General features: G+C 37.3%; 1 protein-coding gene across 1 annotated transcript in view; it reads right to left on the reverse strand.

Annotated features, from left to right (window-relative positions):
• Positions 1 to 5,918: 5,918 nt before the first annotated feature.
• SSU72 (SSU72 homolog, RNA polymerase II CTD phosphatase) overlaps positions 5,919 to 26,719 on the reverse strand; it is a 33,341-nt gene continuing 12,540 nt past the window's right edge. The window contains exons 3-5 of the mRNA XM_062593565.1: positions 10,010 to 10,149; positions 7,571 to 7,689; positions 5,919 to 6,500 (exon numbers count right to left, since the gene is read on the reverse strand). Of these exons, the coding sequence (XP_062449549.1) occupies positions 6,399 to 6,500; positions 7,571 to 7,689; positions 10,010 to 10,149 (361 nt within the window). The 3' untranslated portion in view covers positions 5,919 to 6,398. The remainder of the gene's footprint in view (positions 6,501 to 7,570; positions 7,690 to 10,009; positions 10,150 to 26,719) is intronic.

A 26,719-nucleotide genomic window follows, 5' to 3' on the forward strand; every position in this document is an offset into this window, starting at 1 on the left:
GATGAGCAGAGGACATTAGACCTACCATGTAGGAAACCTATGGTAATACATAGCTTGATGGTTATGCTGTATCAACATGCAGTGCTTTCACCTCCAAGTCGTTAGCCTTCTTCAAGGTTAGTTTCACCTTGTTGGGACCCAAATGTCATTTATTTCTGAGGCTTCTCAGGGTCGTCAGCATAGGCTTTCCTTGTTCTGGGTTTTCCATTGTTGCCTCTTTGTTTTCCTTGTGTTCCTCAGGCCACAATCAGCCTCCTTATGTAATGACTGGTGTTATATAAACTCCATTCTTCAAGGAACAGTCATTAACCTAGTAGTGGGTATTGAAAATACCAATATACTGTCACACAATTAAAATCACTAAATGGTGTCCTCAAATTAGAACACAGATTGCATTGCATTTTTTTTAATTAAACCACAAACATGAAACATTTGATAAGTCTGGCACTTCATACAAACAGCAGCAAGGCTAGGAAGGCCTCCCTCACTGCCATCCTGCTCAGCTCATCAGGGTTCACTCCTCTGCAGCCCTCCGCCCTGGGCTGCTCTCACTGTTTATTGAGCTACAACGTGGTTTCTATCATCTACATGCAAAAGTACTGCAGAGATAGTGCAGCTAGCTACTCTGCTATCTGTGTAAGAGACAAGTATTTTTATTTTTAAAGTAACAACCAGGAAAATCACTAAAGAAAACACTTTGAAAACAAGTCCCAAACAATTTTGTGAGACTGAAATTTTGCCTAGCCATCAGCCAATGTGTCTGATGTCCCAGTCATCCCCACAAACTAGGCTGGGTCAGTTCTTAGCCTTGAGACACTGTGGAAAGCTTTTGTCCATGGCTCTGATCTAAGCTGGGTTTCTCAGCACAGAGCTTGAGGAGTTGTGTTCCTTGTTGCCCAGTTGAAGCAAAAATCCTGGCTGACAAGGATTTCCAGCATCACTGTTCTGAAAATTTTGTTCTGTGAGCACCGCAGCTCTGGTTGGACCTCCTGTCCTTTGCCTGCCGTCTTCAGCTGTGGGAGGACAGTCAATACATTTCAGCCTAGTGTTGTCGATTTATTAGGCAGCACAAGTCCTTTCTCAAACCCACTGGAACTTCCCAGAGTCCAGGATTCACTAAATGTGACAAGCTCACAGGGCTGAAAATGTGGTTAGCAGTCATGAAATTATCCCAGTGTTCATTAAATCCAGTTACCATGCAGAGCATTTGAGTCAAGGACCTCCTGCGGCACTAAATTATATCAGAAATTCCTTCTCCACTGTTCACTTCATTAGCTGGCAGGAATACAAAATGACACATGTCATTCTGCAGCCAGGAACATCTTGCACTTGTTTACTGCAACATATCAGTCAACCAAGTTTCCCCATTTCTCTTTCTGGCCCATGTTCAACTGTCCAGACTCAGGCCCTGTAAAACTCATGTTGGTCCATTCCCCCATTCCACTGCATCTAGGTTTGACCCCTAACCCTGGTATGAACTCTCCATGAGTTTTTCTAGACTCACCTCTCCACAGCAACCAGTGCAGCATAGCCATGAGATTATGCTGAAGACAAATGTGGGCAGGCCTAAGAAGACTGCCTCTCCTCAGAGATACAAAACAACAGAAACATTCCTGTCCCATTAAATGCTAACACATATTGAACTCCTGTCTGCCCACAAGAGACCCAAGGACCAATCTGATGCCATGGTGTTTGGCCAGAGTGGTCTTTCATCTGTGTGTCTAGAAGAGATAAGGTCAAGAAAGAGCTTCTCTAGCAACTTCCATCCAATATGAAAAGGCATCAGGAACTCTTTCAGCAGTTGTAATTGCATGAGTGAAGACTATCTTTTTAATTTAAGTGCTAACAGATGCTTGGATAATTTCAGGTTATTATCAGAATAGTTTAATACGGATTTGCAACATTTCTTCTTTATCATTTTAAGATTGCTAGAAGCAAGCTGCTCCTTTTTCCAAATCAGGATTCACACAGCCCTTGATTCCTGTTCAGCTTCAAGCCTCATGCTGTACAATCTCCACTATCTGTCCTCATGCAGACAAGTCCAGTCTGCATTATGAGACTGCAGCAAAGTTTGGCCTAACTCTGTTGTTTCAAACCAATCTTGCTGCACCTGCTGCTTCTTGCAATCAGCCAGCCTCCTTCAGCTCTCAGTACTTGAGGGCTTAAAGTAAATGCATCTTTCCCTCCCTATTAAACATCTTTAAAACACTAGCAATTCTAGCTGAGATGATGAACAAGACCAGGGATGCCTGTGGGGGAAGCAGCCTCATATTTGCTGCCCTGCAGGTATTCAAGCACAGAGAGAGGAGGCCTATCACAAGCCAGGTACACAGGAACTTAACTCCCTCCAATTTCCTTTCGAAGGGCGCACAGTCCTAAGCTGGCATGCTGTGGTGCTCACACAAGACAACTCATAGAAGAGCCCAACATGACAAATGGAACAAGCCCTACTCTTCTTTTTCCTTTCGATTTTTTTTCTTCTCTTTAATAACCCCTTCAGATATCCTACCCTCCCTAAACTCCACTCTGTTTCTTATTTCCCTCTTCTCTTCACAGCTGCTGTGCTGGTACAAGCACTTGTGTTTGTTTTCATTGATGTCTTCTTCTAAGCTCCTACATGCATGAGGAATAAAAGTTGAAGCTGGATATTCTGCCTGGCAACAAAATCATTAGGCTGCCCCATTGGGGAAATCCAGCTAGGATCACTGATCTTTGCACAGTTAGATCCAGCAAATATTGAAACCTAGGGAAGAGTGCTCTGTCTTATCATATGCAGGCTGATCACGCTATCTGCATTACTTTGTCCACCGAGCCTCAAAGGAAAGTGAAAAAAGCCAGCAAATGGAAAGGTTCAGAGACACCAGCAGTACTTATCTGAGAAAAGTCTTTGCTTTTTAATCAACAATGTTTATGTAAATAAATTTATTTGAAAGACATTATGTTGATGTCAGACAAAAATAAGAATCTTCATTGAATACTATGAAGGCCCTAAACAAGTCAAGAAACACATCAGAAAACAGACACATAAAAATGACTTGTGTCATAAATAGACTGCAAACTAGAAACGAAGTGCTCTGTGCCTCATGGATAGGATTTGCAAACATCTGAGAAGTGGGAGATGGGAATTCCAAGTAGTTCTTGGCAAAGACGTCTGTTCATGCAGATAGTAATATCAACTTTGTGGCAGCACGAGAGCGCAAAAATCTTTTAAACACAATTCAATAGAAACTTTTTCAACAAATGCAACTATTTCAATCAATAGAAAGTCAACAAAGCCAGAGAAATACTGACAAAACATGGTCATTATGTTCAGAAAAAGTGGAAAAAGTTACCCTGATATGAATCTGCATTTTAAAACCAACTTTGCTGGGGTCAGGGAAACCAGGAAAACAGCCCAGGTATATTTTAATAATCTAGTTTATTTTAGAGCAGAAACCTTCCTTCACAACCGAATTCTGAATAAATGCACCCTGTGTTCACAAGGTGCTAACCCTTCACTGCTTTCCACAGTTAAACAAGAATGCTAACTATAGGACATGGAAAACAAATGGACAATCTTTCATCACTAATAATCATCTTCAGCACTGATATTCACCAGTAGGAGCATCAATTTATCTACAAGGCAGGGAAAAGCACAGTCATGTATATGGTGAATCAAGAGCCCTGAAGCCAGCCCAGTATAAACATTTTGACAGATTGGAGAGGAGGTTTAGCAAATATATATACTAAATTACAGATATACCTCTGTACTTAACAGCTTAACCACCCCAGCAGTGTCACAACAAATTGTCCATAAAAGAATACTAAAAGGCTGCATCTTACACAGATAACCAGTGAATTGCTCATATTCTTAAAACTTTCTGGTATCATTTCGCACCACAACCTGTGATTGCTTGTCAGGCTTGTGGAATGTCACTCCACTCTTAAATGAAAAATATATTACTCCATTTCTCTTAACCCAAAATTTATCTTGAAAATTCTTTTTAGCACAGGAAATAACTTTGACCTTGGTCACTTGTGCTTGGCCAGGGTTTATTTTATACATGCATACATACGATTAGGACCCGACAAAATTCTTGCGGGATTTGAGCTTCACTGTGGATTTCAATGCAAATCAAACATACGAAGAAAAAACATACAAATGCAAATATTTTTTCCCCCAATCTATAAATAAAATGTGTCAAAATAAGAACAGTTTCAGGTGTGGAACAAATTCTGCACATGGAAATTTGGTCCATTTAAACTGGACTATGGACCACTCTGGATAATCACTTGTCTATCCTGGTAGCTCTTACCAAACATCCTTCCACACACAAGCAAACGAGCAAAATTCAGGCACTTGAAAGCACTGCAGTGTACTGCATGAGACCACCAGTCAGCTTCCAGTGCTGATTTTGCTCAAGATTAAAACACTGAGGAAAGAAAGAACAGTTCTTTAACATCCAGTATACTGTATCATATTTGGTCACATCAGACCAAAAATTCCCTTTTCAGGTTGAAGTTAAATGGATGAAGTGATTGAACTGATGAAGTTCCACTACTTAATCCATACTTAACACTACAGCAGTGAGAATCCTCTGCCATACTATTACACACATAAAAAAAATTATAATAAAAAGGGTACCTCTGTAAGTCTTCATGTGTACATACAAAACGGGTTAAAAAAATGTGCTGATAAATCACAGCCTGTTTGGCTGTTTGTAAAGTATCCACAAAGAGCTCTGTCCATTAAGAAAAAATGTGGAAGCAAAACTGTAACATTCTGTTTCATCTTGTCACACTGTAAAGACTGGTGCCATATAGGAAAGGAGAACTCTGCTCAAAATGCTCAGTACCAGGATTACTTGAAACATTGTTTCAGAGAGATCAACTCAAGCAGTTCAGTCCTTACTGAATCATCTTACTCCTTTGGTTTTAAGTGTCCCCATGGTAACAAGCTATGATATCATACACAAACGAACAGAAGAAGAGGAAGCTGGATCAAATGCTTCAGATAGTCTCCAGAAACAAAGTGGAGCAGGAAAAGCAAACCAAAACACACATATCCTGCAAACCTTTAAAGAACTGATTGAACTCCAACCCTTAATTGTTCTGATCTATTCATTCATTCTACACAAAAGTTTTGCTTAAGCTATTTTCCAGACAAGGATAGCAGTTTAGGTATTTTCTGGGATATTAAACATTCCTAGGCTCTGAGAATGATGCAATAATCCATTTGGGCAGCAGCCAGGACACAGGTCAAGCTGGCAGAGGTTTAGATTTTCCCACAAGGCAGTTGAAACAACAGCCAATCTCAGATTCCACAAGCAGAGACAGGTACAAGATTTCTTTTTTGGCCTATTTCAGACTCTAGGATTTGCATAGCAACTGCAGAGAAATATTTACAGATATGGGCTTGCAGTGTTCAGGAATCGAACAGAAATCTCCCTTTAATATATGTGTTCACAAAAAATGTTAAGTAGTATTGCCATATAACACAAGATACCTGCATTTAAAGTTGTATGCATAGATGGATAACATTGGCCTAAATTCAGAGAAAGCACGTAATCCTAACTTCTACCATATCCTAAATCAGTAGTTTAAGAGAATTTAAGATAATAATAATAATACTCACATAAGGTAAAACAAAAGGAGTCAAGATAGAGAGTTTGCTGGCAAAGCCCTAATTCATATAGAGAAAGCAATTCACTTTAGTTTAATGCAGGATCAAAAATATTACAAGTTGTCCAAATACACAGTCTTTTGGAACCGGGGCTAGAGTCCAGGTTTTGTGATTCCTATCAAGATCATCTCATAATCAACTTCCTCTCCAGACAACTATGGATGAATGAGCATTCTAGTGCTACTTCAGACAGCGTTTTACCTCACAGAGCATAGTCATAATTACTTTACTTCTATTCTGAAGACAAAGACAAAACTACAGATTTTTCACTTTTATTGGATGCTTCCAATTTTAAATCTAATAATATACAGATAGTCATTTTCATTGTTCCACTCATATCTTCACATAGTCCAGCCATTCACTTACATTAAAATAAAAAAAGAAATAAAATAAATTTGTAAGCTGGAAAAATACATTATAAACATATTCAAGAAACATTCTCTTTATAATTAAAAACCTACTTGTAACAATTAAAGTAGGATTTAAAGAAAATCTTGATTTTTATTTTTAAATAGATGGCCTTTCTGTATACTTTTAATCATTTAATATGTACAATTTAACCAGTATTTCTGCCTGCCTGTGGCAGAATACCTGAAACAAACAAAAAACCCACTGAAAATCATTAACAACAACAACAAAAGAAGATCAGCATTCATTTTCCAGGAAAATACAATATAATCAGAACTTTAAACACATGCTTCTTTCATCTGTATAAGGCCTAAGAGACAGATGTGCTTTAATAAAAGCAGACAGTATGAAGAAAAGTCCTTCCACTTTTCTCTTCAAATTCCTGTAACAGCTCATCTATTTCATTTTCCATGTCTTCTGTGTGCTGTATCTAAAACAGGAAAAACACTTAAGTAACTGGACTCCAAGGATATGATGCAGTTTGGTAGTATGGTAATGATTCCATGTTTTCGGCTTACTGCGAAATCTAAGCCAGCAGGCTATACCAAATTATGCAGCACCAGGGGCTTTACTGACGGTTTCCCAGCATTCCCACATCTACATATATTCTCTGCATCATGTTCACCTGCATATCCCTTCTTCTCCAACCCACTGAATTGGCACTTAACCAAACTAATGCTTTTGTTGGGTAGGCAACACCCATCCTAACTAGAATAGCTACATGCACACTGAACAGATGGCTAAAATTTGAAGTCCCTCAAACCCTATTAAGATTTTTGGATCTGTAAAAGGATGTACATGTTTAAGACCAGAATAAATCAGACAGGCCAGGGGTGTGGGGGGAAGGAGGGCAGGGTCTGCTGTCATACTGGAAAAGGTGAGCTCATCAGCCTGTCTGTATATTGCAAAAGGACAAAGATGCTTTCCTTGCTCTCATGATAGTTGTGTCAACTATTTCAAGTGCAGCTTATTTTAGACCCATTTTCAAGGGCTAGGGGTAAGAACACTGACGGTGAAATGCACGCAACAGGGTGGTACTACGTAGTACACCTACACACAATGCTTTCAAGTATATCAGGATTCAGAAAGCAACTCTGATGTTTAAATTAGGCATATTAAAACTGCTTTTGAAATGGACATTTGCCATGCATAGATGTTTTGAATATGGGCTCATCATGTGTAATGATTATGTTCAATACTTTGCAATACTGCATTCCATAACAGCTAACAGCCCCTTTGGTTTTGAACACACATTCTATTGACTTGAGATCAGGAACTCAGTTACAATTATCTCTTCAGGCACAACAACTCTAAAGAGAACCACTAGGAAAGAATTTCGAAACTGAAGTCTCTTGACATTAATTTTACTTTGGGGCAGCTTCACAGGGGTTAAACAGCTTTTGCTGTATACAGTATCTTCAAGAAGTACTACACAAATCCCAAATCCCTTGCCTCAGCTGAGTCCAAGGTGTGCATAGGTAATGAAACCTCTCTACTTACACACTGGCAGAGCTCACAAATAAGAAAAGCACCCAGGGTGGCCTCCTCATGATTATCCTGAATGTCCACATTGATCACATGTACTGGCTGACATGTCTCCTGCTCTCTGGAATTTAAATCTAGTTGGAAACAAAACACAGAACAGCAACACTTTGTGTGGAATGGTATCAGGTTTTACATAGAGTATTCATAAGGCTTTTTTAGTATGCAGAAATTGTCTACCTTTGCCTTCTTCAATCTTGCTTTTAGAAATTGGTTTTATTCATTGTTTTCCTAAACAATAGTCCTTCTTATTTCAAAAGAGAGAGGGTGGGTTTTGGAAACAAATATATTTAGTGTTGTAGAAGGATTCTGACAGTTTCTGAGCCTTGGTTTTTAAAAAAAGTTACTGCCTACTTTACTCTGACAGTCTTTTAAAGATCAAGGTGACAGTTTTCAAGAGTCAAGAATGATTTTGGGCTTCCACATTCAAAAAGTTTTAGACATGGTTTTTATAAAGCACTGTGCATCCACACTCAGAATTGCAAGGCGAATTTCAGTTCAAGCAATGATAGTCACATTTGAAAATCCAGTTTTAATATGTTTCACTTGTTAATGAAGAGTGAAAGGGAGAACAAAACAAAACATCTTTGTCCCACCAAACCATCTATGTACTATTGTTATGCCTCTCTGTAATATAACTTATTACATGGACTATTTTCTAAGACATTTATTGCTTTTTCTTATCCTCATTTTGCAACTTCAGCTTGGCAAAACCTGTCAAGGACTCCATTGTAAAAAATTCATCTTTCACTTCAAGCACCATTTAGTAGCACTTAAAGTTTCTTCCTTTCATTAGTCATTTATGAAGAACATTACCATGAATTGAGAGAGTTACAAAACTGGACAATCAGGGAATGGTTGCTCTTCACCTGCTATCTTCATAACTTAGAACTCTTAAATCACAAGGGTGAAAGTTACTTTCCTGGCAAGAGATGCTCAATTTTACTGAGGATTTATTTAATGCTGAGTGCAGTTACTCTCATAGAATTCCTCAATACATTTCAACCAGTTCCCTTAAACATTCAGAACACTAACTGCTCAGCTTTCAGAAACCCAGATGTACAGTGTTCTATATTGCTTGAGACATGACCACTGAGGACTGAAAAGCCAGGAAACAAACACCCTAAACCTCATGGGAGTCTGCATCCAACATTTCTAACAGCAAACTGGATCCTAGCCCAGCAGCTGATGGAGTCATTGCTGAAACCCCATGACTTTTGGTGGGTTCACATCAGCTTGCTGCATTATTTGTATTAATGCAGAACACTCAATATGCAACTTGATATTCTTCTGGCATGTCTCACTTTGACTCAGTTGAAGACAAAGCCCTACCTAGCATGTTTGCAGAGTGTTAGCCAAGCTCAGGGACAGTTTTTCTACCTGTACAGGCAGTTTTTATTGTGGGTGAACTGCTCGGTAGGTCACATCAAGTCTTCCTCAGAGAGCAACTGAAAATGACAAAATGCTCTGAAACCAGAGCATAAATTGAAAGCAGCCAAGTGGCTGAAAGTAAGGAGCAAGGACAACCCTCTGGACTGAACAGCTAACAGCAAGGATCAAGAGACACAGAACAGCATTATTTCAGGTGAACTTTATGAAGACATCTTTCATTAGGGTAGCATTTGGTCCACCGAGAATTTTATGATCTAAAGGGAGATAGGGAAGACAGCAAAGCTCAGCAAAGAAAGCCTGATTCATCTGGAATCAGGACTCTCTAGCACCATAGCCTTCAAGAAAACAAAGTAGTTACTCTATCTTTGGATACACCAGATACAGTTAACTCAAAGGCTAGAATGCTGCCTACTGTGGCTATCCCCAAGCTGCCTGTTTGATGGTGTGGTTTCAAAGTGCTTCAAAGAAGAATCAACAGTCATTTTCCAAAGCTGTGAAAAACCCAGATCACATCTTCAACATACCACAACATGTCAGTATAGTATGCAACAGCACAAACACAGAGAAATCATATCTAGAAGACCAGAACAGTGTTGTGTATGTGAACACTCCGCGTAGGATAGAGAACAAAGTTTCTCAACTCAGTGAAAAAGTACTTATCACATACAACTTGCTAGTTTTCTAGATCCATAAGATTTTTCAAACCAAATATGTACTTGAGTTTCTCCAAATGCTTGTTACTTCCTTATATCAGCTCTTGAAATTGCTGTACCTACATATTTTCGTAACTGCCAGCCCTGGTATTTTTCAAAAATAAGTATTCAGCCATCACTTTTCAGGTACATAAAGTCCAGGTCAATGGACTGTGACTTTTTCCACCAGCTGTTGCTTGAGCAACAGTAGTCAGAGCAGACACAGATGTCTAGATTTGTGAAGGACTTGGGGTTGGGAGGGAAAGAAAAGTACTTGCAAGTTAACATGATTTAATTAATTCAAGGTCCTTACCTTCTACTACTTGATCATAGACTCTTTCTTCACATGTTAGGATCAAATCAAAAATATCTTTGCAGTTCTGGAATCTTTCTGGTCGTGGCTTGATTCTCTTATTTCTGTCCAACATGTGTAAAATTCCATTCTGTGTGTATCTGAAGTTGCTTGAGTTAAGTATCTTTACTTTAAAAAAAAAGAGTTGTATCTTTGAGCAAATGAGCAGTACAAATTATATTTTTAAACGTGAAAAATTAGGACAAAAAGCTAAAATAAGATTTTTTTTCCTGCTTGCAAATACAAAGATTAATGACCACTACACAAATTCTTAAGGTGGCAGCATGACCCCAATCAGGATAATTCATGCAGCTTTTGAGATTCATGGAACTGTCACTGTCATCAATACAATAGCAGAGACAGCTTTAAAAGGTTTTCAAAAGACCAGGTTTCTTTTAAAAAAATGTAGGCAACTATTTTTACATCCATACTTTTTAGAATATACAGACTTAGCTGCTTGCATGAACAGAATGTCTTAGATCCACACAAATTAGTGGTCCTTACTCCAGGTCAAGTTCAACTATACAGTGCTTCTAGTGTCAACTGCATACCTGCATGAAGTCCTACTCATGCCTCAGATTTTCACAACAGAACTTCCAAAAAAATTAACACACACATAGAAGCGTCATCCCTTTAAAAATATCCCCAGGTATAAATGGGCACGAACATGGGCTGTTTTCTGCCTATTAAAATTTCAGTAACTGCATGAAAGGAATCAGTTATGCTGCTTGGTAGGTACATTTATGCTGTTACTGTAACCTGAGGCCCCCATTTGGCCTACTGTTCACACCATGCTGTCTTCTCAAACTTCTGGGATAGGGAGTTTCATTAGGAGCATTCCAGGGTTGACTGTCACTTAAACCTGTTCTTAACTGAAGCCACACTCCCTCTGAAGGCAGAGTTTTAGGGGTAGATTAGCAACACAAGAAAGGTTTGAACCAAAGAAAGCCTGAAAATGGATGCATCTCTTGTTTGGTTAGAAATAACTGATATTTTCATATATGTATGTATTTTAAAATTAAAATAGTAGTAAGGATAAGAGTCTACAATTTCTAGAGATAACAGAAGGATTCTGACTGGAAAAAAAAAATCCATCATCGTAGCAAGTACGTATGAGATCTTATTTGCTCATTCCTTTTTGAAGAGTCATACATCTAACAGGTATCTCTAACAGGTATCTAAATCCTTTAAGAAACAAATTTTGCATTAAAAGACTCTCAACTTCCTGTCTTATTGCAGATGTCTCTGGTTTCTCAAATTCTACTGCCTCAGAAAGTCAGATCTACACCAGCTAATCTACATGTTCCATGCTGTTCTTAGACAAGATTTCAAGCCAAGAGTCTCAAGAGCTTTTAATTCTCTAAGTTTTTAAGCTGCATTAAAAATGAAACCCATCTTTATACCCATATAAGAGCTGACTTTATATAGAAAAAACATTCAGGTCTATTATTTACTGTACCTCTGCAGCATTCCACTTCAACTAGAACTAAGAAAGTTTCTATTTGGAATTATTTTGGTTATCATAAATACATGATATCAACCCTCTATCAGTCAAATTGATTTTTACTGTGTTTCTTTTCTTCAGGTCAATCCCAAACTTTTTACCACTCTCCTTTTCAAAAAGGCTTCCCTCTACAAAATTAAGGAATTGCCTTTATAGTCAAATTTTACCTCATAATCCCTCCTTGGGTTTCTCAGGCTTGGAAGAATCCACTGACTGTACTTCAATATAACTATTTCAAACCCTTGGTTATGCGCAAAGCAGACAATACTGCCCAGTCATTTTCAAAGTACTTTTAAACATCTCGCTGTTTTACCTAGTTTAGAGTTTGAAAGTGAACCCTTTCTGGCTCAACTTCTCTATATAGTCTCATTTTTTTCATCATGCAGTTGGGAAGAAAAAAAATAAGACAGATTTTGCTTTTGTGTGTGTGTGTGTGGGGGGGTGTTTTTGGTTTTTCATTTCTAGGATAAAATATACTGCTGGTATCTGCCCCCTAGCTTTCCTGACTGAACATGGAGATGGAAAGTTACACATATTCAAGAAACCTACAATGTCAAACTTCATTTCTTCTGTCCACTTAAAGCTCCCCCCTACCAAGGGTCCATCTGCCTATAAAAGCAGACTGAAATATGTAGTTAAGACTTATGTCATTTTTGTATGTGGCTTTCTTAACCCCTTTCACCTGGAAAACCAGCCCACCATCCTTTCAGCAAGCAGGGAAAGTGACCTGCACATGATTTGCTTTCAGTATGCACTCCTAACACAACTTCTTTCTCTTCATGAGCTAAATGAACTTGAAGATACTACATTATTGATAATTTTCGCTACTCTGCCAGATGTTGAATCATGTAAGGCAGACTTTGTTTGCCAACAGATTTCTATTCCATACTTCCTATTCTGTGCATCCTTGCCCTCACTTTTCAACATAACCAGGTGAAAAAATTTTGGTTAACTTCTGAAGACTTCTTCAGAAGTTAACCAAACATTTTTCACCCGGCTTTTAATGCCATTAATGTTATCTGGCCACAGTAGCTTACTTACCACTACCGTACTCAAAAAGTCAACAAAACATTCATATATTTATCTAAGAGTCCTTCACCCTTTGCAAATTATTGGTATAGTAAACCTATTACATCTCAATGGGTCTGATACAGATATCACTTTTACTGGAATAACTATGCTGAATAGGTCACTCATGATGTATGACTAATCAAGACTATAAACACGTTACATTAAAAAAAAAGATGTTGTTGCAATGAAATTAACCTTTTCCAATAGCCACAACATTGTTACTCATTCTTATGGAAACGGCTGTACCTACTAACTCCATAATTACTGAGTGTGGACCTTCTTCATTTACTTAAGGATATCCCGCAATAAGAAACTGATGAAGATTTTATTTTTTCATCTCTCTCTCTCTCTCTCTATATATATATATATACACACACACACACACACACATACACACACACACACACACGGATATTTTGTCCAGACAGTTAACACAGCAAGAAAAAGCAGATTCTATCAGCTGCCTGAACACCAGCACATATCACTAAAGCACTTCCTCTTTTGTCTCTCTCACATTTAGTGTTTGCTTTTGTAGATGTCCCTTCATGTCAGTGTATGCTTTCAACTAGGCATTTCAAACCTTAAAAACCTGAGGCCAATGTAAGCTGACAAAAGGACAGACAGAGAAAATAAGTCCTTCAGTACAACAGTAACAAAGACATTGACAATGATCCACCAAATCCTCCATAAATTTTCTCTTTTTTTTTTTCTTGTTGGTCAGTTTAAGAGTTCTAAAATATCCATACTTCTGAGTTTTTCAAGTCCTCTCCAAACACCTCTACCCATACCAGTTTCAGTTAAAGATACTAGATATTCTCCTCCAAAAACACCAGTATTATTCAAAAGTACATTTGGAAAACTGAAAACCTATTTACCATTTTTCCCAATTTCCTCTGTTGCACTGTCCTTCAAGTAACAGTTTAATAAGTACATTTCTCATAAATAGAGCAGAACTTTGTAACAGCCGTGAATACAAGATTTATCTAAGGTGAAACTGGCATATGGGAACACATCCATAAAATAATGCAGATAATCCTGAGAAGTAATGTTTTCTTATTTGCTTTTAATATATTCTCATAATTATCTTCATATACAGATTGTTATTAGAATAATTCCTTTGCTCTCACTTCCCCAAATCTGCAATCTTTACACTGAATTTCATAAAACCTGTTCTAAAGTTAAAAGTAAATTTCCTATCCCGGAATACTATTTTTCAGTTTCATATAAATCACTCCCACTTTTAAAGATGCCTTCAAAACTGTCCAAATTCACGCTTTGCTGATAGCATTTCTTCTGCAGTTGAATAAGGTGGCAAAGTTTCTGGTGGTTACCTTAACACGAAGTTTAATAAAATTCCCATTGCTGTTTTTGCTAGGAATTGGATCCTTACAGACCTGACACAGATATTTCTGGATATAATGAGAGCTTTTGGTAGAAGTCCATTAAAAAAAAATATCCCCTCAAAACTGGATGCAGCTTTTTCAGCAGCAGAGTCAGTCCCTTAACAACATACTGTCATCACCTCTCTCAGAGGTGAGCTGAGTAAAAAGCAGCAATGGGCAGTCAGAATAACAAACAAAAAATCCCACCAGTGACTGATGTTATTCCATCTGGGTACTACAAAATATTGCAGAAATGCAAGGGGGACAGGGGGGAAACTTAGGCACATCTTCCTCAATATTTCCATTCTCCTGTAATTAAGCTTCCCTGGTTTTGAACCATACTTTTGAAGCTGTTAAAGTTATATTGAATATGCTCACACAGTTATACAAAAATCACTCATGATGTAAAATAAAATTTTAAGTGACTCTAATGTCAGAGCTGTCTCCCCCATCTGTGTACGTAGCACAGTATACTCATTCCTCCATTGAGTCATCTTTGAGATCAGCTAATTTTTAAAGGAGCTAAAGATGATCTGTAGAGTAACTTGTAAAATCTGTAGAGTAACTTGTAAAATCTGTCTATGAAGACTTTAAGGGAGTCTAGACAATTTTGTTCTTTACCCAAATAGCAGAATCTAGTTAGGAAAAACACCAAGTTTCTCTGCAGGTGCAGATAGTACCCTTTTGTACATCCTGGTAAAATATGGCATATTCCCAGAGGAACTACATACAGAGATTAATTTCCACCACATACCAGTATTAAAGTGGACTCCTAGCATCTGAAAGAGTACAAAACAATTTGTATTAAAAAATAAATGCATCAGATTTCACTTTCCATCTATGCAAATTTGCTTCCCACCCCCTTAAACATAGACCTCACCTAACCCAACCTTACACCTTCTAGCACTTCCAGATTAAGTTTTACATGAAATACTCTTCCCAGGAAGAACCACAAGGGGACAGCAAGAGGAAAGAAAGCTCAGAAACAAAAAAGACAGTAAAAGAACTGGCTGTAACTCAAGCATTTTTATCACCAAACAGGCATATATGAAGTTATGCAAAAAAAGTTTTATTTGCATTAAATAACAGATATTCCGGTTAGGGCACAAAGCATATAGCAAGATACAAGGTACAGAAAGCAACTAGACCGAACAAAGTGTCAACGGTTCTGTTTAGAGAACCTGTACCTAAGGCTGACCAAAAAAAGGAGGGGGAGGGAAGAGACAGAGATTAGCAGAGGAAACTCCAGGAACTTTTGATAAACCCCAGGATCAGACAGTTGAAAGAGGTACATTGCACAACAGTAGATACATTCAATATCTGCCAGAGTACAAGATCACTGCTTCTCAGAGCATTAAGAATCAAGAATGACTATAACTTCACTAGGGATAAAACTTTTTTTTTCCTAGTGCCTAGGATGATAGGTCCTTTCCCTAACATCTCCATTTTGAGGTACAATACTAAGACTGCAATATTCTGAATAAGAAATTGAGGAGAAGACAATAGAACAGAATAAATCAGAGCTGAACATTCAAAAACAGCAGAAGAAATTATTATCTTGCCAGGTAAGTTGCATTTCCCACTAAATTACTGTTTTGTGGGGCTCACCGTCCAACTGGAATCAGAATGCTCTATTAATAAAGCAGAGATTTCAACAGCAGTTCAACCTCAGAGCTTACTGCTCAGAGATGGACAGACAACAATGATCATCGTAAGCCACTTAAGTTGCATATTTTGAGGAATTTGTATTTCAAAACCCTGGAAAACACTACTTGGACACCCAGTATCACATAAGACATACCAGCAGCAAAAACTAAATTTCATGGCTTCTCTTTATACTAGATTGTTTCAACAGATAATGCTGTGTTTTAAGACAAAGGTTTGTTTTCATTTCTTACAACTACTGCTGACAGCGCTGCATTTTTGTGGCGACAATCACTGCATGTAGACAATATACTTTCCGAAGTATTTTCCAAACCTTAAGAGGAAATTTGGATGGAATTCAATCATGCAGGTTTAGAAGACTAAGTAAATGCCCATATCTAAGACCATCTAAGTAGAATGTCTTCCCTTAGAGTCAATGAAAAACAATCCAAAACAGCTGTAGCATGGTTACTGTTTTAATTGCCTCACTCTTCTGTCTCACCCCCTCCTCCCCCCCCAACACATACCCTCCCCATGAAAAACCAAGCTCTGAAATATTTCTCTCTCCCCTGTGCATCTGACCAGGTCACATCGAGGTATCTTGTCTGGAGCTGACTAGAATTAGATCAGAGGAATGCTACCCTATATGATTTATATACCAATGTATTTTAGTTAAGATCTTGGGCCAGTAAGAGACTTTTTTTTTTTTTTAAGGTATATTTAACTATATAATCATCTAAAATATACTGGAGATCAATTTACTAAATAGAATTTGGTAAGTTACATTTCCTTAAAAATATTTCCTAAAAACATTAAGTAACAGTTGACACCCAAGGCTTTTTCATCTTGAAAAGAAAATTCTGACAGGCAAATGATTCATGATGGTGCAACTGTCATACTCACATGAATACTGCAATTCTTCCTTGTAAAAAAAAATAGCAGCAGAATACTTCTCAAACACACCAGTGTGAATGGCATTTGCAAGTCTTTTTCCCTATATCTTCTTAATTTACTTATTAGTATGAGTATTATAAACAGAAACTATGTTGTGCCACAGCCTGCTGGACAAAATATTTAAAATCTAGAAACATCCTTTGGTGGATGGGAGGAGAAAAGGGAACACCCACTCAACCATTTTTTCTCCAGAGTCTCCTTCTTTTACAAGGAATAAATGACTAAAAAACAAGTACTAGCATTATGAACTCTACTTTTCAAACAGCTGTGAATATCACTGCAAGAACCATCTACATCCACTTCTGGAGCATGAAGTGCCTTTCATTTGAAATTGAAATTGTGTGTTTTTACTACAAATCAGAGTTTGTTCACAAGTCCTTTGTGATATTCTGTAATTCAAACCTTAAAACTGAGAATATGCCTTACTGCAAAATACCACAAAGAACACTAACTTGTGTTAAATAGTACTTTTGATAATGTTTGTGGCAGCAGCAACACCTTGCAGAAGACTGAATATGAACTCCCATTTCCTTTGCCTCAATTTTTTTGCCATCCTGTGCGTACATAGGACAAGCTACACAGGAGTGAGTTTTCAAAGGGCTTCAGGGAAGCACTGACATATAAACCATCTCAGATGCAGATTTATTATCAGATTATCATTGTACAGTTCACTCAACTTCTATGATCTGTATATTTGGCAGTATTTACAAATATTCAAGATCAGAGCCATTAAATAAAAACAAGGAAACATTAAGCTTCTACTTCCTCTTCTGTCCCTGCAAATATTAAAAGGATTTCTTATGTGAGCACAACTCAATCACTCTAGGTGCAAAAGCAGCAACATTAATTGTTAGAACTATGAAGATTTAATTTACCAGAGAAGATATAAAACAGAGTTTCTTCAAACCAGTATTTTTCAAGATATTCCACAACTTAAGCTGCTGAATTTGCTGCAAGTTTCTAGATGCTTTAGTAAAAGGTAGAAGCTACAAATCCACAAGATTCAATTAGACAGCTTAACTTGGAGCTCTAATAAGTAGTCATGTTAGTAGCATGAAAATACTAATTTTGCCTAAATGGAAATAAATCTGATTTATACCTAAGCTCTATTATCTTAAAAGATGGCAGACAGGACATTAAAACTCCATACAAAAAGTTCAGGCAGAAAAACCGGCAAGGTAATAAGCTCTGGCATAAAATTAAGATCTTTAGCCACAAAAAATAAAAGCAAAGAGCATGAAGGGGCATCACCTGCTTGCAACTTTTTTTTCTTTCTTTCTTTTTTTTTTTTTTTTAATTGAGGGCACAGAACTATAGAAATAGTTAAAATATTTAACAAATGTGTTGAATATGGATTTTTTTTTTTTTTTTTAGATTCAAGGGAAATGATGCATGTATCCCAAAAGTCAGGCACAGAGATTTTAAGGGCTTGCAACTAACACTAGTTGAAGAAATGACAACAGCTATCTTTAAGATGGAAATTGTTTTTGAATCCATTATAATAAAATGTGCAAGTGTCCCTTACATTAGCACAGAGATAGCTTTGTGTCAGTCTAAAGTCGGCACTTCTAAGCAAGGGAATAGTAATCCATTATTACTTTTCTTTCCTCATTCAAGTCTTGGTTGAAATTGCTCAACTAGCCTCAAATGTAGTTATGCTTTTTATGCTGTAGACTGAAAATAAGTTTTAAAACTAGAGATTACAACAGGTCTGGGTGAAATCTAAGCCAATGCCCAAGAGTAAAAGCAGCAATTTCTTTTACTGATCCTTGCAGAACTTATTCCATTACCACTAAGGCTGCCTGAAAGCTTCCTTTTTTCTATAGCATGGGAATCAGAGTCAATGCACTTGATAGAAAAATTCTATCTGTTGATTCAGCAGAGTACTCCATTTAAACAATACTAACAGTGAATTTAGAAGGCCAGCAGACAGAATGGACATATTACGCCTAAAGCTTCAAGTAGCATGATTTTTAATGTCTCCCCAACCACGTGATACTTCAGATCCAATTCTCATCTCTACTTGCTTATGCTCCTTTAAAGCAAGAATTCAAATGCATGCGTTCATTCACAGAGATCAAAAAATATGACTGAAACTCAGCTAAAGAATGTTAGTTCTCTTTACGCAATTTCTAAGTGGATTTTACAACACTGATCAGCCTCAGACCAGATCCTTTATCAGAAGTCTTTAATCTGTCCAGACCTCACCTTGGTAAAGGAAATAAACCTTCCATTCTACCAAAACAACAGACAGGATGGCAGAGGACGTTTCATATGCTTAGAAACATTTAATACTTGACTGGTGTCTGTAGCTTCTGTATCATAGAAATTCAAACTGCCTACTAGTTCAAAACCCACGAAGAAAACCAAATGAAAACACAGGAGAAATATAGAGGCAAAGAGCTTAACTAAAGTGGAAATTGGTCAGGTTACTCCAGAAAAAAAGGAATCTTCAAGAGTGAGCTATGAAGTGTCACACTATTAAAAAGCAAAAACAAAACAAAAAACAATCCCCATCCTGTCATTGCCATAAATCCTGTGGGTACCATACACTTCACCACAAACACCTCAGCACTGACAGCATTGCTGAAGAATATAACTGAGCTACAAACATATGAGAAAAAAAAAAGTCAGAAATTAAGAGGGAAGAAATAGGACATCATTTATATAAAAGTCCAAATTCCTTTCTGCAAATGACAACTCAAGCAATAAGATTAAAAATTGATTTCAATGAAATGTTTCAAAAGGAAAATTACTGCTTCCTATACCATTCGGTGCTGCGTCTTTTGTTTTCCTTGGGAATTTTCTATGGCAGTTATAACCTGGTTCTACTTGCTTTGTTAATGAAAAAAACGACAACCAAAGTGGTATGACCTAATTTCATAGAAAAAGACTCTATCCGCAGTACTTCTACTATAACTATCCATTCCCAGCTTATGCTTTTCCCTGAAAAAGTGGACACTAATTTGAGCTCCAAAATGAAAGGATTAAAGATGTGAATAAATTCAGAGCTCCTGAGATATCAACTATTTAATAGCCATGTTATTTTAACTGCAAAACTATTTACATGGTCAAAAACAAAAGCTACTTTTGCTTTCCAGATTACAAGAAGGAAACAAAACTATTGTGGGGTAAGCAAGGGTACCAAGTTGAAGTGCTGTTCCACATCGTCTGGGAACACATACCTAGTGCACTGTAAATAAAAAGTAACTTACCCCTTTAATTCATGATAACTTGCTTTAAACAGAACATCTTTCATTCAATGCAATTTAAAGTCTTAAATTAAAGCAAGTACTAACACAATAAGACTGTAATGTTCCCACAAAGATGAACTCACTACACAATTTCCCCTAATCAGGCTACCTTATTGCTTGCAAGTTGCATTTTGCAAGGTATAAAATGCATTTAGCAATTGTACGCAGTAGCAGTAAGGGTAGCTCAACGAATGCAAGAAAAAATTCAAAGCCAAAAATGAACACGTGCTATTGAGTCGGGACTAAAGAACAGCACAGTAAGCGTAAGCCTGAACTGCAAGGCTTTCTACTCATGGTTTATGTCACTATCTTGTTACCATAAAAAATTTTTAGCGTTATTCTGCATCTAAAACTCAGCAGCAGATTCCAGTTGCACAAGAGTCAAAAGCTTGTTTTGTATTTCTTAAGCAACTATTTTCATGTAAATGCAAAAGGTATTTCTGCTTTTTTTTTTTTTTTTTTTTTTGGGGGGGGGAGCTGTTTGTTTAAGTTTTACAGTAAAATAGCTATACACTGCAGGTCTTAGAACATACTGATGAGCTCATCAGTTCAACGCCTCCACTCAGCTCCTATATGCTGATTACTGTAGTTTGCCTTTAGGTATATAAATTTGAAGGTGTGAAGTTGTGGATTCCAACTAATATGCAGTTAATATACAAAAAGGTGTCAAAAACTTAACTTCATGAAATACTGAAATTTAAGGGACTTTTTATGATTTGCTACCAAGTTCTTGCTACAGCTTGATTGCTCAGCTTCTCAATCCAACATAAAACACAAATACACTTATAAACTAATGGTGTAAGGGCAGGGGTCTTAATTACAGTACAGCATAGAAACAACACCCTCCAAGGAAAACTCACTCATTGCAAAACTTTACTGTCTGACAGAAATGTTTATATTATGCATAAGAGCACTTGTTAAAGGGGAAAAAAAATCTACAGTATTCATGTAATTATTCTAGCTACTAACTCCCACTGCTGTTTAAGGCATTACCCATCCCTCAGTCAGAGCTACAATGATGGACTCAGAAACATTTAGAGAATGTCATCTTAAGGTTGGACTGAAACTACCTCCAGTTTTCTTGCCTTCAAATGCAACATTGTTAACTGCTATGGTTCAGAAACAATTCATGCTATTTGCAAATAACCATTCAAGCATGGAGGAGGCAGATTAAGATAGTAATGCCAAACCAAAAGAAGCCCTGCCTGACTTCCTCCACCTTTACAGCTGGGCCAGCTTGTCAGTATCACTACCAACATGGATGCACAAGTCTTCCTTCCCCTTATCTCCACACTGGGGAGTATTAGCTCAAATGTAGTGTCACTTTAACATACCTACACGACTTCTGAACTGGAGCTAGCGAGCATCTGACAAGTAGGGAGCATAAGCAGAAGGACCCTCACTCACCTGTGATACAGTGATTACAGACAGGCCAACATTCAGAATGAAAAAATACAGTTTTTGTGAGAGTCTAAGTAGATATTACTAACAAAGATTCTGTTATGATGAAACAAACCATGCATCTTCCCAATATTTAGAAGTTAATTTTTACAATTTAAGAAAGTTGAAAATCAGCCTCTGTACTAGCTATTCTACAAGCCACAACCACTAAAAACAAAATACTGCCAAACAAAATATGTAATTTTTCTAAGTAGAAAGGTCACTCCAGAAATCTGATTTGCATCTGTTTCTGAGCCAAGCAGGTAGAGAGACAAGACATAAAAGTTAGACTTGAAAGCGAAGAGAACATGCCTAAAGTATAATTAATGAGTACAATTATCAAATTTTCTTGAACTGTTCTGAAATTACCCAGATTGTCTTGTTTTCCAATTAGAAGTCAGAACAGAAAGAACACTGTAACAGCCAACAGTCTTGCAGACAAGTAGAACAGCTACTTCTTGTCATTTGAAGATGCTTTTTGATGCTTTATCAACACTGAGACAAGAAGAGCAATTGAAGAGTGGATACACTGTACTGGGGGCGGGGAGGGGGAAATCTTTCTTCTAATACCTGAGAAAAGATATTGCCACCTAAAAGAACAGATGCACCAAAACAACAAAATGTGATACTATGACAACAATCTTGTGTTTATGGGAGCAGGTGGGGGGTGGGGAAGACGACAGTAGGATGCTTAAGTTAAAAGAAGCCAAATCAAAAACGTAAGAGTAACTAATGGCTTCAATAACTACTTGATAAAGAAGTCAAATATATACTGCCAATGGCCAAAATGAATCAAAATTTAGAGAAGGTTTCCCAGTCCTCAGAAGGAATCTTTGAGCTGCTAGTAGCATGGAGTTGCTGAGATGGTAGCTAAACATGGAAAAATACAAAATAATTGCAAAAAAAAAAGCAACAAATTAGTTATAACCTATCTATCTAACAAAGAGCTGAATGAATAATCAGCATCTTAATACCTCATGCCAGAAAAAGGTGCCTAAATTATTTTACGCAAAAGTGTGCGTTTCAAAGTACTGGAATCTGAATTTATATAAAGTCACAGAAAATACATATATCTATAAACTAAAAAGAGCAGAGAAATGGAAAATGGGAAAATATTGCTGAGCAACAAGATCCAAGATATTATTTAGTACTACATCCTCCAGTAAATGGAATTCTATGTCCAACTGAAGGTCTTACAAAGGGGGACAAAACAACCATAACCGAATTATTTAAGAAATATGGAGTGTAGAAAACAAAACATAAAAAACCTCTGCAATTTATACATTAGGTGAACTATTTCAGAAAACATCTTGCCTCAAAAAATGTACAAAACACTTTACATATGGTCCGTTACCTACCAAGTTTACAAAAAAAGTGTAATAAAACCACTACATATAAACTGGCTTTTTTGCATCATTTTACTCCAGTGTTAAGAAAATACACTAGCGTAAACCAATCAGTTGAAGAGTGAGGGATCTCCAGAATCTGATTATAGAAATCCAGGAATTCTACAGGACTAAGACCAAGGCTGTAACAAATGGACTCTACTATCGTTACAAAGGTAATATATGCTTTATCTAACCAGGAAAAGGCAGTAGGTATAAACCTGGACAAGCTGCACACTTATAGAACTTTGCTTCACTAGAAAGTGTCTTATAGCAGTTCCTTTTCAATTTTATTCCATGATTTTAAAATATTAATTTCTTACTGACTTCACCAAGAACACCTTCAGACTGAATATAGACTGACTGTTCTTCAACCTGCAGGATGGTTTGAGCTTGCATCCAAAATGCAGTTCTAGTTCTTACCTTAAACAGACCTCAGCAACACATTCACACTACAGTATTTCAGCAGTTAGTTTATCAATCCTGCTGCTGATGCTGAATACTTTCTAATACAATTGAGACATGCATAACAAACTGATTGCACTCTTCTAGCATTAAGTGAGGGCACAGAGAATCTTTCAGAAAGGATGACTATTAGTACTCAACTAGTACTGTCCCACAAAACTGAACTTGACTCAAAGAAAACCATTTTTCACAGCAGTTAGGCTTTTCTTGCAGAATATCCAGCTAAGACTTAAGAACTAAAATTAGTACTCTCCTTTTTTGAAAGGGAGAAAGGATCTTCCTTCTTCATCACCATCCTGCATAGATAGAAAACCGATTCCTAAACATATTCTCATTGCTCCTAGATGTCCCCTCTTCTCAGCTGGTCCCAACCTACTTTTATCTGTGTTTGTTCCTCACAGGCACAGGAAGTAAGAGGACCTCAACAGACTTTCTCAAGTAAGACTGAAAAGTCTTTCGAAAGGCACAGAGTACTTCTCCTAAACAGTTCTCCAGTGAAGCTCAATTTACTTCAATAACATACTTCTGTTGGTCATCTTCATTTCTTATCCTGTGTCAGAAAAGAATGATTTCTGTTTTGTTCATTTGGATTCTGTGGAGATTTCATGTATGCCAGAACCTGCTTCAGATACCTCATTTGCAATTCTAAAGCACCCACAGGTGACAAAATGGTTCTTAAAGCCTATGTTTCCTCCAAAGCCCCCATATTTTCTTCTCTCAAGGTCCTACCAAAGTGTATCTTACCAGTTAATAGGAGCACATTGTCTTAGACAGGTGAAAGCCTAGGGGGGATAAATCAGGGATAAGGGTCAGCTGTGGAAAAACTATAATGCCACAGATATTGGCTGGAATTTTGATAGTAGGAACTGTTTTCATCTGTCATGAATAGGATGGGTAGTATAAACAGTATAAAAAAGACAAAAAAAGCACAAAAATACTGTAAGCATGGCCATTCAGCTTAGATATGACATTCAGAAGAAAAACTAGATCCCACTGTGGTAGATTATCAGCATATTTCCTTGGCAGAAAAGAATCAGTTCTTAAACTGGCTTAGTGTATTTGCCCTCATTCTACTTCATTTCTAAAACAAGGTATTTTTCCTTTTTGCCTGAAGAAAATTTAGTATCTAACTTCAAATCATCATGTAATGCTAAAACTGGAGTCCTATCTACAGGTAGAGCGCAGGTTAAATTAAAAGAGAAGGTCAAAAAGGTAGGCAACCAAGCAATAGTCTTGTGCAGTAGAGTAGGCTACCTACAAAGCCAAATAAAAAGTCCATCTTTGAAAATAATTAAGTATGTTCATCTGTAAGTATGTTCATCTGCAAGTTATAGATGTGTCAGTGTTGTGAAGGGGAAAGAAAAACTGTCACCTATGGAGTTAATTAGTATTGATAAAGAACCTAGGAGTTGCCCCTGCAGAATTCTGGTCACACTGCAATTTGAACAGCTCCATTTCTGAGCATAGAAGCAGCTGCTTATACACACTGAATTTGGCTTTTGGAAATGTTTATCCTTGACTAATTACTGCTTCCACTTGAAGGTAAGGCTAACTTTATCCTCCGCATTTTTCTTTTGTCTTTAGAATCAACACTCTATAATTAGAAAAAAGTCTTTAAACCCCTTTACACAACTATAAGAGGCAAAGTAATTACAGTGGCCTATCCTTGAGAGGTCCAGTTTTACTTTTAAAGACAATAAACGACATAGTATATTACCCACTCAGTCTCACAGAGGTCTCCCAAATGTCAGTCACGTCTACTTCAGATTAGTAGTAGATCCCTCTACTGATCTCCTAGAAGGACTACAGCAGTATTTTAAAAAGCACCCCCAATACTACACTCAGAACAAATTTTGACAGTTTTGCCATAGTTCCCTATTACTGCTCCAGGAATTTAAATGCAGTATTTCAAAATGCAAGGTAGAAGTGGATACTTATTCTAACTATAAACTTTAACTACCACATTTTAAAATGTGTTCAGTTACTTTCATTTACTGTAACCATCTCCTCAACCAAGTATACATGCCTGCAAAGCCTGGTTCAAATAATCCCTTATTTCTGTGTTTACAAAATTCAACATTTGCTTTCAAGACATGTAAGCTTGCATTCTGTGTTTCATTAACTAACTGCAGTGGAGATATTTTTACCCTTGCAGAGCTGTGAGTTCTTGAAAGTTTTCCCCTCACTCCTCCTTACAAATGAAGGAGAGAGAGTTTCAGCAGATTTTTTCCTTCTTTTTCCTTTTTTTTTTTTTTTTAACCTCACTCTGACTAGTGTCCAGCACTGCAGAATCTCCTACCTGGTCAAGACTGCTGCTTTCTGAAGCAAGTGTCACTCCCTTGATTTTTCAACACAGAACGTGCCAAATCCGTTATAGCCACAATTTCGCCAAGTATCTAGTGTTCCTAATACTTCAAAATCCTGCTGGCCTACAGGCCTGGAGGAAGAAAAACCACTCCTAAATAAGGCAGCGCTGGATGTTCAACACTCAGACTCCATGCACCCCATCACTGCAATATGGAAACAAGCTGATGGTGGTCATTAGGATATACTATTTCAGAGCATGTGGCAGGGCTAGAGATGATAGCCATCTCCACTTAGCTGATGAAGGCAAGGCTGAGGAACGAACAGAAGAACAAACTAAATCATAGGAAGAAGCATACCTTCTCTTGTTCCCCCATAGTCATTAAAATGCAAATTCTTTAGAAAAGCAGGCCCTCCTATTCTACAGGAGGCAACGTTTGCAAGCCCATCACCTCTATGATGTAATGCTCACAAAAAATAAAATGAAATGAAAATAAAGTAAAATAAATCAATCTACCCCAGCTGAGCCACCCAAGATGATTCTGGTTCAGAGAAATCTACTCTACAGCTCTCTGACATGAGTATGCCTGGTTTTAGTTACTGTAAAAGAATTTACCCTCAAAACCCATTTTTGCAAGTGAAGTTATTCTGCACTGAATCTTCATTCTGAAAAAAACTAAATTACAGTATCTGAGAATAACAAATGCAACGGTTTAAAGGTAATTGTCCCTGCCCGATTTCCCCTGCCATGACTGCTGTTTAAACTGGTATCTTTTCTCAAGACAGAAGAAAAATAACTGTAACACTGCAAATACATGTGGGGAATACAGCAACCATCTCCAGCATGGAGTAGAACCTAACTGGCAACTCAAAAAGAGATGCTGAATGGGGGGACTGGATAGGTTTTCTTTTGGTTCTATCTTAAAGCAGTGCCATACTTGTACAGCAGCTACAGCAAATACAACAAGTTAATCACATCTTTAGTGCTTGTGAAAATTATTTCTCAATTCAAGTAATTTTCTTCTGAAGCAATTGATTTTTAATCAAGATATTGCATACCTCAGTGAGATGGGTTTGCAAAATTTTCCTTATCAGCAGAGGGATAAAAGAAGAAGAAAAATCACATTATGCACATGATTCAATATGACTAAATGCTAAGTTTCAAATTTGAAAAGAGGACCTCTAATTAGACATCAGGGAATCAATACCCCTGGCAAGCAATACCATTTGTGTGGAATGCTGTGCAGAAGATATTCCAATGTATAATC

This window comes from Rhea pennata, chromosome 22, assembly GCF_028389875.1.
Source record: "Rhea pennata isolate bPtePen1 chromosome 22, bPtePen1.pri, whole genome shotgun sequence".
Lineage (NCBI taxonomy): Eukaryota > Metazoa > Chordata > Aves > Rheiformes > Rheidae > Rhea > Rhea pennata.